General features: G+C 40.8%; 1 protein-coding gene across 3 annotated transcripts in view; it reads left to right on the forward strand.

Annotated features, from left to right (window-relative positions):
• The window catches only part of FBXO11 (F-box protein 11), a 95,125-nt gene that overhangs the window by 71,530 nt on the left and 11,239 nt on the right, over nucleotides 1–12,356 (forward strand). For all 3 annotated transcript variants that reach the window (XM_008254435.5, XM_070069155.2, XM_070069156.2), the window contains 5 exons: nucleotides 36–168; nucleotides 2,182–2,288; nucleotides 2,370–2,481; nucleotides 2,568–2,674; nucleotides 2,756–2,893. In XM_008254435.5, coding sequence (XP_008252657.3) covers nucleotides 36–168; nucleotides 2,182–2,288; nucleotides 2,370–2,481; nucleotides 2,568–2,674; nucleotides 2,756–2,893 — 597 coding nt within the window. The remainder of the gene's footprint in view (nucleotides 1–35; nucleotides 169–2,181; nucleotides 2,289–2,369; nucleotides 2,482–2,567; nucleotides 2,675–2,755; nucleotides 2,894–12,356) is intronic.

Raw genomic sequence — 12,356 nt, forward strand, 5'->3', positions numbered from 1 at the left:
TTCAGTTCTCTACTAACACTTTTTTTTCCCCCTAGTATTATGATACCATTGAAGATGCCCTTGGTGGGGTACAAGAAGCTCATTTTGATGGACTTATCTTTGTTCATTCGGGAATATATACTGATGAATGGATATATATTGAATCTCCAATTACCATGATTGGTGCAGGTATTTTGAAATGCACTGTCATTAGAATTTTAACAATTCATATTATTTGAATTACATAATAGGTTCTTAAAGTGCTTGTTACTTAAAATCCAGTTGAACTTTGATAATACCTTAATGCTAGGAAATAGGAGTGAAGATACTGTGCATATTTTGTGTGAAGGAAATGAAAACATAAAAATTCAGAAATTATTCATGTATGTATTTATTTTAATATTTATTAATTTATTTGAAAGGCAGTTAGCGATGTTCCATCTACTGGTTCACTCAAATGCCCACAGTGGCCAGGCCTGGGCTGGGCTGGATCCAGGAGCCTAGAACTCCATACAGGTCTCACATGTAATTGGCAGAGACCTGAGTACTTGGGCCATCTTCCGCTGCTTTCCCAGGCAAATTAGCAGGGAGCTGGATCGGAAGTAGAGCAGTCAAGACTCAAATTGGCACTCATGTGGAATGTTTGCATTGCAGGTGGCAGCTTAACCCATTGTGCCATGGCATTGGCCCTTTGAAAGAGTAACAGAGAGGTAGAGGCGGGGTGGGGGGGTCTTCGATCTGCTGGTTCACTCCCCAAATGGCCACAGTGGCCAGAGCTGGGCCAATCCAAAGCCAGGAGCTTTTTCCAGGTCTCCCACATAGGTACAGGGGCCTCAGCTCTTGGGCCATCTTTGCTGCCTTCTCAAACCATGGTAGAGAGCTGGATTGGAAGTGGAGCAGCTGGGACTTGAACCAGCACCCATATGGGATGCCAGAACTACAGGCAGCGGCTTTACCCACTATGCTACACTCGCTGGCCCCTTGGATGTATTTCTTGATGGCAGTACCTTTCTCCAGTTGCCTTGAAGATACTCATTAAAAAAGTGAGTATCTTTTTTTAAAAGAATTGAAAATTTTTGTAGTTTTTCAAAGCTACTTTGTAATTTTTCAAAACTTTTTTATGGTCTAAGAATAAATGTAATGAAATATTTTTGAACGCTGCTGAGTCATTTGAAGATGTGTGCTTTCTCTATGGTTTTTGATCATACAGTACATAGACCATTTTTTTTTAAGATAGCCAATATTTGCTAATGAAATTTGTATTTATTGTCTCTTCTGCTTCCCTTCCTTATGTCCATCATAAAAGAAGGGGAAGACAAATTGGTGTTGATAACTTTTCAGCTTGAAAGTTTTCAGATCTGATTAAAACTTAGTTTATTCTTGGGGTAGGTACTGTGGCATAGTGGGCTAAGCCTCCACCTGCAGCACCGGCATCCCTATGGGTGCCAGTTTGCATTCTGGCTGCTTCTCTTCTGATCCAGCTCTATGCTATGGCCTGGGAAAGCAGTGGAAGATGGCCCAAGTGCTTGGGCCCCGCACCCATGTGGGAGACCCAGAGGAAATTCCTGGCTCCTAGCTTCAGATCAGCCCAGCTCTGGCCATTGTGGCCATTTGGGGAGTGGGTCAGCAGATGGAAGACCTTTCTCTCTGTCTCTTCCTCTCTCTCTAACTCTCTCTCTCAAATAAATAAATAAATAAAATCTTTAAAAATATTGATTTATTCTGATTTCTGTATCATCATCATCTAAGGGTTACTCTTAAAACATGTGTAAAAAAAAGGCCGGGGGGGAGTATAGAAAATTTTTACTCTAGTGATTTTACTAGTTAAATTGATTGAAGCCAGTGTTGGGAATAAATTTTAAGAGGTCTTTTTTTTTTTTTTTTTTTTTTTTTCTCTTTTTCTGAGCTGCTTTTTCTGGAGCTACTGTTTGTTAGTCATGATTTTGTTTCCACAAGAAACCACTTAGAATTGTAATTATTAGAAGTATTTTTAATATGGATTTGAGTTTATTGCTAATCACATTAAATTAATTGTTAAATATGGCTGCTTACAATAAAAGCTGGTGAAACATATATAACCAATAGTCTGAATATTAGCCCTACAACTCAGTACTTAAGTTTTTAAAAAGTTTCCCTTCCATAAAAGTATTTATTTGTTGAAATGGAGTTAAGATAATATGCTTTAAAATATCTTCTCTACAGCACCAGGAAAAGTAGCAGACAAAGTTATAATTGAAAACACTAGAGATTCAACCTTCGTTTTTATGGAAGGTTCTGAAGATGCTTATGTTGGATATATGACAATAAGGGTAAGAAATTTTAATATTTAAAATATACATGTTGAAATCATCAAGGCAGTGGTTATTGCAAATAAAATTTCTATTTTTCAGTTTAACCCTGATGACAAATCTGCTCAGCACCACAATGCACACCACTGCTTAGAGATTACAGTAAATTGTAGCCCTATTATTGATCACTGTATCATCCGAAGTACATGTACAGGTTAGTGTTTCCTTTATCTTTCATAATAAAATTGAGTCACTGTGTTGTTGTCCAATAGGGTTTTTAATAGATTTTTTTCCTTACAGTTGGTTCTGCAGTATGTGTTAGTGGTCAAGGAGCATGTCCCACTATCAAGCACTGTAACATCAGCGACTGTGAAAATGTTGGGCTTTATATAACAGATCATGCACAGGTATTTTAAAATTTTGTTTCTCTCTTTTAAAATACTATTTTTAAAGCTGTACTAATGTTTATTTCTTGGTTATTGTTGTAGGGAATATATGAGGATAATGAAATTTCCAATAATGCGTTAGCTGGGATTTGGGTTAAAAATCATGGAAACCCAATCATTAGACGAAATCATATTCATCATGGACGTGATGTTGGTGTGTTCACATTTGATCATGGCATGGTAAGAACATTAAGCACATTTATTCTTAATAGAAAAGTTGACTTCTGTATCAGTTCAAGTTTAGCTGTGTTTCATCATTATTTTCTCATCACCATAGTATCTGAATTAAAGAATATAGGTTTAAAAGAAATTTAGGTATTTTAGAATGGATATGCAGTATTCATTTTATGAATTCATGCATCAAACATATCTATGTAGATGCAATGAAATCCTTAGAGAATTGATGTGCTATTTGAGAAGAAGATGTAATCTCTGTTAGTTATAAAATGTAAGTGTAACTATAATACTAGAACTTGTTCTCTAAAAATTACTTCATTTTAGTGTATTAAGTGGAGGATATTCTTAAGTCGCATAAGTTATGTCTTTTTTTTTTTTTTGACAGGCAGAGTGGACAGTCAGAAAGACAGAGAGAAAGGTCTTCCTTTTGCCATTGGTTCACCCTCCAATGGCCGCCGCGGCCGGCTTGCTGCGGCCGGCACGCCGCGCTGATCCGAAGCCAGGAGCCAGGTGCTTCTCCTGGTCTCCCATGGGGTGCAGGGCCCAAGTACTTGGGCCATCCTCCACTGCACTCCCGGGCCACAGCAGAGAGCTGGCCTGGAAGAGGGGCAACCGGGACAGAATCCGGCGCCCCGACCGAGACTAGAACCCGGTGTGCCGGCGCCGCAAGGTGGAGGATTAGCCTAGTGAGCCGTGGCGCCGTACCTCATAAGTTATGTCTTAAGTGCTCACAAAAGATGTGTCATTCTTGGGTTCTTCTTTAAAGATTATTAAGTTTCTGAAAAGGAAGAGAAGGAAAGAAAAAAATGAAGGAAAAAAACGAAATTAACTGCGAGATGCAATGACTTTGAACTGCTCTTGTCTGGACTATTGAGGAACAGGGATTTTTTTTTTTTTTCCTTCTCTTTTTCTTTCTCTTTCTCAAACAAAGTGTTGAACTCTTTTCTTTTCTTTTCTTTTCTTTTCTTTTCTTTTTTTTTTAAGATTTATTTATTTGGAAAGCAGAGTTACAGTGAGGTAGAAAGAGAGATCTTCCTTCTGCTGGGTCACTCTCCAAATGGCCACAACTACCAAAGCTGGGCCAATCCAAAGCCAGGAACCTGGAGCTTCTTCTAGGTCTCCCACATGGATACAGGGGCCCAAGCTTTCCCAGGCCATAAGCAGAGAGCTGGATTGGAAGAGAAGCAGCCAAGACTTGAACCGGTGCCCATATGGGATGCCAGCACTGCAGTCCACAACTTTACCCACTATGCCGTAGTGCCACCCCAGTGTTGAACTCTTTACCTAGAATAGTCAGTCATTTGTGTATAAAGTTAATTGAAAATAGATCTTATTAAAAAAATAAAACTTGGAATAGGAAGGGAAGAGGAAGATGGGTGGGAAGGCAGGTTACTATGTTCCTGAAGTTGTATTTATGAAATGCAGACAAATAAATAAAAGTAAGTATACATAAAAATTAAAGTAAAACAGGATTTGGTCTTTACACTTCAGACATCTTTGATTTTTCTTTTCTCATTACTTTCAATATTTTTTAAAGACTTACTTATTTGAAAGAATTACACAGAGAGAGGAGAGGCAGAGAGAGAGAGAGAGAGAGGTCTTCCGTGATGGTTCACTCCCCAATTGGCCTCAACAGCTGGAGCTGCGCTGATCTGAAGCCAGGAGCCTCCTCCAGGTCTCCCATGCGGGTACATGGGCCCAAACACTTGGGCCATCTTCTACTGCTTTCCCAGGCCGTAGCAGAGAGCTGGATTGGAAGTGGAGCAGCCGGGTCTCAAACCGGTGCCCATATGGGATGCCAGTGCTTCAAGGCTAGGGTGTTAACCCACTGCGCCACATTTCCTCTTAAATTTTTTTAAATGGCAGAACTTTAATAGGAAACACAGTGATAATAAAATGTCAGTTCCAAAACTGTTCTGCAGAAGTTTTGTTAGGCATCATTTTCGAAGTCCAAGCACAGCACTACTAACAGTTTTTTTTTTTTTTTCCAACATTTATATATTTATTTATTTGAAAGAGAGAGAGAGCTTCCATCTGCTGTTTGAGTCCCCGAGCACTTGGACCATTTTCTGCCACTTTCCCAGGTACATTAGCATGGAGCTGGATTGGAAGTGAGCAGCCGGGACATAAACCCGTGCCCATATGGGATGCTGGTGTTGTAGGCAGCAGCTTTACCCACTAGGCCACAGTACTGGCCCCCAGTAGCAACAGTTTTTTGTTGTGCGGATGGAAGAGATGGGAAAGGAGGTAATAACATGGTGGCAAATAGGTGGATGGTGAGGTTTAGTTGCTGTTCTGTTAACCAAGCAACCTAGGAACATCGAAGTCATGTATACAAGCTGTCAATGGGAAAGAAAATTATTTTCATTGCTTGTGCCTGGAACCCTAAATCAGGGCTCTTTTTAAAAATTGAATTAGAGCATGAAGGAGTACCCTTTTGTCAGTGCTAATAAGACCTAAATAGTTTGAGAAAAGAGGCCAGTTTATCATCATAACTAGTTCCTGGTATAACTAACCTAAGAAAATCAACTCACAACTCAGCCTATAACAAAGGCCTGTAAGTAAGGAAGCAAAGTGGTAAGGCCACCGCCTGCAGTGCTGGCATCCCATATGGGGCATCAGTTTGAGTCCCAGTTGCTCCACTTCCGATCCAACTCTCTGCTGTGGCTTGGGAAAGCAGTGGAGGATGGCCCAAGTGCTTGGGCCCCCGCACCCGTATGGGAGACCCGGAGGAGGCTCCTGGCTTTGGATTGGCGCAGCTCCAGCCGTTGCGGCCAATCAGGGAAGTGAGCCAGTGGATGGAAGACCTCTCTCTCTGCCTCTTTCTGCCTCTCCTTCTCTGTAACTCTGACTTTCAAAAAAAATAAACAAACAAATAAGAAGTTCATGAAACAGCCGGTGCTGTGGTGCAATAGGTTAATCTTCCATCTGCAGTACTGGCGTCCCATGTTGGAAAAAAAATTAATCTGAGTGTAAATTCTTCATTTTTGAAGGAACTGTGTTGATAATAGTGCCTTATGAAGGTCTACCATGGTGATTTATTTATTTATTCCTTGTCACATGACCTTTATACAGTTTTTTTTTCTCGTAGATTTGGGCTTATAAGTATTATTATAATATAGTATTATAAGTATTACAGTATATAAAAAAATCAGCTCTAGGCAATGCTATACATTGATCTTTGCCCTAGAGATTAAAGAGAATATTTGTGAGTTGTTACAGATTTGTAAGGGAAGGATGGAAATAAAGTATATCTTGGGCCTACAGTAGCTTCTGTATCTGTTTAGTCTTGTGACACAGCTCTTAAAAACTTCAGTAGAATGTTCTTCCATTCCAAGTTTTCTTCTGACTTACCTTCCTTGTGTTGATAGCTTGTGCTTGGTAGGATGATATCTATCCCTGACGATAACTTTTTTAAATTTGGTTTTCAAATAACATAATAAACATTTGAATTAGCTTCTGTACAATCCTTCATCTTTATTATACTCTTATTATTTTCTGGAATTGTCATTTTCCTTATCTGTAGCTTACTAAGAGTTTATAAAGAATCATAAAGGATTTTCTACTCTTTTTCATTTAAAAAAATGTTTTTGTGGAAAATAATATGGGCTTAAAGATTCTTTCTAGAGTTTGTCATTGTTAACTTCATGTTTAAACGTCAAAATAAACTGTGAATTCCACCTATGGAAAATGAGGAAATGTATTTTGTATTTCAACCTATCCCCACCTTACCTTTCATAGTCTTATTTTTCTTTGGGAAGGTTCAAAACACTAACATCCCTACAGTTTTTGTTTTGTATTTACTTACCGTTAATTATTTTAATCACAGTCCATTTATAAATTTTAAAATTTTGGTGCTGCCATTGTGGTGTAGCAGATAAAGCTGCTACCTGCAATGCTGCCATCTCAGTCCCAGTTGCTCCACTTCCAATCCAGCTCCCTGCTAATGCACCTAGGAAAGCAGCAGAGGATTGCCCAAGAACTTGGACCCCTGCCACCCACTTGGGAGACCGGAAAGAAGCTCCTGGCTTTGAACTGGCCCAGCTCTGGCAGTTGCAGCCATTTGGGGAGTAAAGCAGCAGGTGTCTCTCTTTGTCTCTCTCTGTAACTACCTTTCAAATAAATAACAATCTTTTTTAAAAAAAAACTTAAATTTTGACTCATTCTTGGTGTTGCTAGAGTTCATCATCTTTTTTTTTTCTGTAGTGTCTGGATGATTAACTAGCTTTTTATTTTATTTTTTATTTTTATTTTTTTAAGATTTATTTACTTGAGAGGCAGAGAGAGAAGTCCTCTCCATCCACTGGTTTACTTCCCAAAATGGCCGCAACGGCAGATTCAAAGGCAGGAGCCAGGAGCCTTATCCAGGTCTCCCACACAGAAGCAGGGGCCCAAGACCTGGGCCATCTTCTACTGCAGCTGGATCAGAAGTGGATCAGTCGGGACTCGAACTGGCGCCCATATGGGATGTGGCACCGTGGGCAGAAGCCTAACCTACTATATCATAGCACTGGCCCCATCATCATTTCTGATTTTTTTTCTAAAGAAGTGCTTATGGGTTATTGTAGCTTGAGGGTTTTTTTTTTTTTTTTCTGTAAATATGCATGATAGGAGGAGGTCAGTATTCACAAATGCATTTTCTTTCTTTTAAAGCTTGCTTTATTTATTTGAAAGCCAGGGAGTTACACAGGACTTAGGCCATCTTCCGCTGCTTTCCCAGGGCATAGCAGAGCTGGATCAAAAGTGAAGTAGCCAGGACTAGAACCAGTGCCCAGATGGGATGCCAGCCCTGCAGGCAGTGGCTTTACCCCTTATACCACAGCACTGGCCCCAGCTTGAATTCTTGAGATTATTTAATGCCTTTTAATTTAGCTAAGGTTACAATTTGTACTTTTTTTTAAGATTTATATTTTATTTGTTTGAAAGCAGAATTAGAAGGAGGGAGCGATCTAAATGGCCAGAATGCTGGAGTCAGGAGCCTTATCTGGGTCTCCCACATGGGTGCAAGGGCCCAAATACTAGGGCCATCTTTGGCTGCTGTCCCACATGAATTAGCAGGGATCTGGACCAGAAGCAGAGCATCCAGGACTTGAACCGGTGCCCATATGGGATGCTGGCACTACATGCAGTGGTTAAACCCACTCCAATACAACATCAACACAATTTATGCTTTCTCAGAATTGTTTTGGGGTGGCATCATGGCATAGCAGGTTAAGCTATCACCTGTGATGCCAGCATCCCTTATGGGCTCTGGTTCGTGTCTTGGTTACTCCACTCACAATCCAGCTCCCTGCTAATGTGCCTGGGAAAGCAGCAAAGAAGAGCCCAAGTGCTTGGGCCCCTGTACCCTCATGGGAGACCCATAGGAAGTTCTTGGCTCCTGGCTTTGGTCTGGTTCAGCTCCAGCCTTTGCAGCTATTTGGGGAATGAACCATAGATGGAAGATCTATTGATCTCTCCCCTACTCTCCCTCCCTTCCTCCCTTTCTCTCTCTGTAACTCTGCCTTTCAAATAAATAAACAAATCTTTTTTAAAAATATTATTGTGCTACATTTTCTAACATTGAGTTAAGAACTCTTGAGATCACCCTAGGTTTTGTGTGCATTTTTTTCTTCGTTTTGATAACCTTGTATCCATGTGTTGGTTTTCTTGATGTTGTGTTTTACTTTTCTGTTCCCTGTGTTCCTTTTTTGAGAAAATTGGTTATTCATTATGTATATTGTTGTGTTTTGCCTTTATGGGTTGTATGAGTTCTTTAAATCTGTGTCCCTTACTGTGTAACCATAGTACTGTCTTGTTATTTTCTTGTTTGCTGTGGTTTTGTCTGTATTTTTCAAATATGTTTTCATGGAATCTTTGTAACATACAGAAAAGTGGAGAAACTAGAATAATTAATGTCCACATACCTGTCAACAACTTAACGGCCAGTTTGGTTTTTCTGTACCTCCTTGTTTACTTCTTATCCCCTTCCTTACACTATGGAGTATTTTGAGGCAAACACCAGAAAGCATCGTCTTTTCTGTAAAATATTTCAGCATGCATCTTTAAAAGATGAGATTCTTTTTTTTTTCTTTCTGACATAACCAAAATGTCAGTCTCACACCAAAAAAATGAGTAGGAGTGACTGCTTAGTATCAGCATTTTTAAAAAAGATTTATCTGTTCGAAATGCAAAGTGACTGAGATCTGGACCAGGTTGTAGCCAGGAATCAGGAATTCCATCCTTAGCCAGGAATCAGGAATTCCATCCTAGTCTCCATGTGGGTAGCAAGAACTCAAGTACTTTCAGTTATCATCCACTGCTTCCCAGGGGCATTAGCAAGGAACTGGATCAGAAGTGAAGTAGGGTTGGGGCCGGCACTGTGGCGCAGCGGGTTAACGCCCTGGCCATATGGGTGCCGGTTCGAGACCCGGCTGCTCCCCTTCTGATCCAGCTCTCTGCTGTGGCCTGGAAAGCAGAGAAAGGTGGCCCAAGTCCTTGGGCCCCTGCACCTGTGTAGGAGACCTGGAAAAAGCTCCTAGCTTCAGATCAGTGCAGCTCCTGCCATTGTGGCTATTTGGGGAGTGAACCAGCAAATGGAAGACCTCTCTCTCTTTCTGTGTCTCTCTCTCTTCTCTCTCTCTCTACCTTTGCCTTTCTGTAACTCTGCTTTTCAAATAAAATAAATTTTAAAAAAAAGAACTAGTAAAGTAACCAGGACTTGAAAGCATTGTAGTAAGGAACGCAAGCATTGCAAATGCTGGCTTAACCCACTGTACAACAATGCCTACCCATTTCAGAGTGTTATTTTTGTAAAATAAGATTAAAATGTCACACTGGACCAAATTACTGTAAAACTTTTGAAGGGTTTATATTATATTTCTTGACTTAGCTCATGATTTGGCAGATTCTCTATGTTCTTTGTGTCGAGATCCAGCTTACCTGCCTCTTCTCTTTTCACTTCACCTCACATTGGATAGTCTTCCTTAGATTGGATTGTAAATTTTAGACGAGAGAAATTGTACATTAATTTCCTTTCTTTAGATTTACCTCTTGTGCCTAAGTTTTTCTATGAAAATATTACTGTGGTAATATCCTCCTGTAGTCCATCCATGCTACTGTATTTCATCACTTCAATTAGAACGTTGCTGACTAGGCTTATTTGGAGAAAATGATAGTTTGCTGAAGCTTTAAAGTAGCATCTGTTCTCCCTCAGCATTCTTTTCTTCCTTACCTAGATTTCACAGGATTTGGCAGGTGTTTTTTGCTTTTTTAAGATTTATTTATTTATTTGTTTGAAAGAGTTTACAGGCTGATCTGAAGCCAGGAGCTTCCTACTGGTCCTCCACGTGGGTGCAGGGTCCCAAGACCTTGGGCCATCCTCCACTGCTCTCCCAGGAGCATTAGCAGGGAGCTGGATTAGAAGTGGAGCAGCCAGGTCATAAACCAGTGCCACGTGGGATGCTGGCATTGCTGGCGCTGGCCCCAGCAAGTGTTTTCTGGATTCTAGTTCGTGATGATTGTGGAAGGTTATTTCAGTGAACATTGTTTGTTTGTTTGTTTAAGAGTTACAGGTGTCAGGTGTAGTGGATGAAACTGCCACCTGCAGTGCTGGCATTTCATGTGAGTGCCAGTTCAAGACCCAACTGCTCCACTTCCAGTCCGGCTCTCTGCTATGGCCTGGGAAAGCAGTAGAAGATAGCCCAAGTCCTTGGGCCCCTGCACCACGTGGGAAACCCAGAATAAGCTCCTGACTCCTGGCTTCGGAGTGGCGCAGCTCTGGCCGTTGTAGCCAGTTGGGGAATGATCCAGTGGGTGGAAGACACACTCACACTCTCTCTCTCTCTCTCTCTCTGCCTCTCCTTTTCTCTGTGTAATTCTGATTTTCAAATACATAAATCTTTAAAAAAAAAGAAAAAAAAGTTACAGAGAGTGGAGAGACAAAGATACTTCTTCCATCCACTGGTTCATTCCCCAGATGGCCGTAATGCCCAGGGCTGGGCCATGCCAAAGCCAGGAGCTTCTTTGGGTCTCCCACATGAGTGCTGAGGCCTAAGCACTTGGACCATCTTCCACTGCTTTTCCCAGGCAATTGGCAAGTAGCTGGATTGGAAGTGGAGCAGCCAGGACACCAACAGTCACCCATATGGAATGCCAATAATTTACCTGTTAAATACCACAACCGCGGTCCCAGCATAGTTTTCTCTTCTACTCTACTTTTCATTCTGTTTTATTTGGAGAATTTCTGATGGAACTCTTGAACATCTGTGCTTTCTCATATCCAATAAAGAGTATTTCACTTAAAATTATATATGGGGGCCAATGCTGTGGCCTGCGGCACTGGCATCCTATTTGGGCACTGGTTTATGTCCCAGCTGCTCCTCTTCTGATCTAGCTCTGTGCTGTGGTCTGGGAAAGCAGTAGAAGATGGCCCAAGTCCTTGGGCCCCTGCACCCACGTGGGAGACCCAGAAGCAGCTCCTGGCTCCTGACTTTGGATCGGCCCAGCCCTGGCCGTTGCAGCCATTTGGGGAATGAACCATTGGGTGGAAGACCTCTCTCTGTCTGTAACTCTACTACCTCTCAAATAAATAAATAAAATATTTTTTTAAAAAATTATATATGTTGGAACTTTTATGGTTTGCATCTTAAAAAGCAAAGCAGAATTTTGTATATATTCTGCCTAGAGTTCTGAATTGTTTGATAATTTTGCATTAAAGATACAGCAACAAACAGGTGCATTCCATTAAATTATTTATTAATATAAAACTGGCCATATTTTGCTTTATCTGGCTGAGGTGAACCTTTTTAATTGCTCTGTCAGTCTCTAAATATGCTGTTAGGTTAATTTTTATAAGTGTATTAATTGGAACTTTTTTTTATAAGATTTATTTATTTGAAAGGCAGAGCAGAATTAGACAAGAAGAGCCAGAGAGAGATCTCCCATCTGCTGGCTCACTCTCCAGTTGGCCACAACGGCCAGGCTGGCCAGGTTTAAACCAGGAGTCAGGAGCTTCTTCCGGATCTCCCACATGGGTGGCAGCAGGGTCCCAAAGACTTGGGCCATCTTCGCTGCCTTGTTAGCGAAGGCGCTAACATGTTCCAGCCATGTTAGCGGGGAGCTGGATCAATAGTGGAGCACCCAGTATTTGACCCATTGCTGACATGTGATGCTGCGCCTTAACCCACTGTACTACTGTGCCGCCCTATTTGAACATTTTTAAGGCAACTAGGGTTCAGATTTTTTAAAAGACTTCAACTTTGTGCTAAAAGATATATACTTACCAGGTGATGGCATTTATCTATATTCATTGAGTAGATTTTCCCCTGCTTTTTCTTCCTGCATTTGAGTGTATCCACTGAGACTAATTAGAAGGTTTGTATAGTTCTTTGTTGTATGTTTGTCATGTGGTGTGTCTGTCTATTTTGTATTCTTACTTTTGGACATTCCTGATACTTAATTTTCAGATGCATATTAAAATTTTTTT

This window comes from Oryctolagus cuniculus, chromosome 2, assembly GCF_051225735.1.
Source record: "Oryctolagus cuniculus isolate XC-2025 breed Fujian yellow rabbit chromosome 2, ASM5122573v1, whole genome shotgun sequence".
In the NCBI taxonomy this organism is placed as follows: Eukaryota; Metazoa; Chordata; class Mammalia; order Lagomorpha; family Leporidae; genus Oryctolagus; species Oryctolagus cuniculus.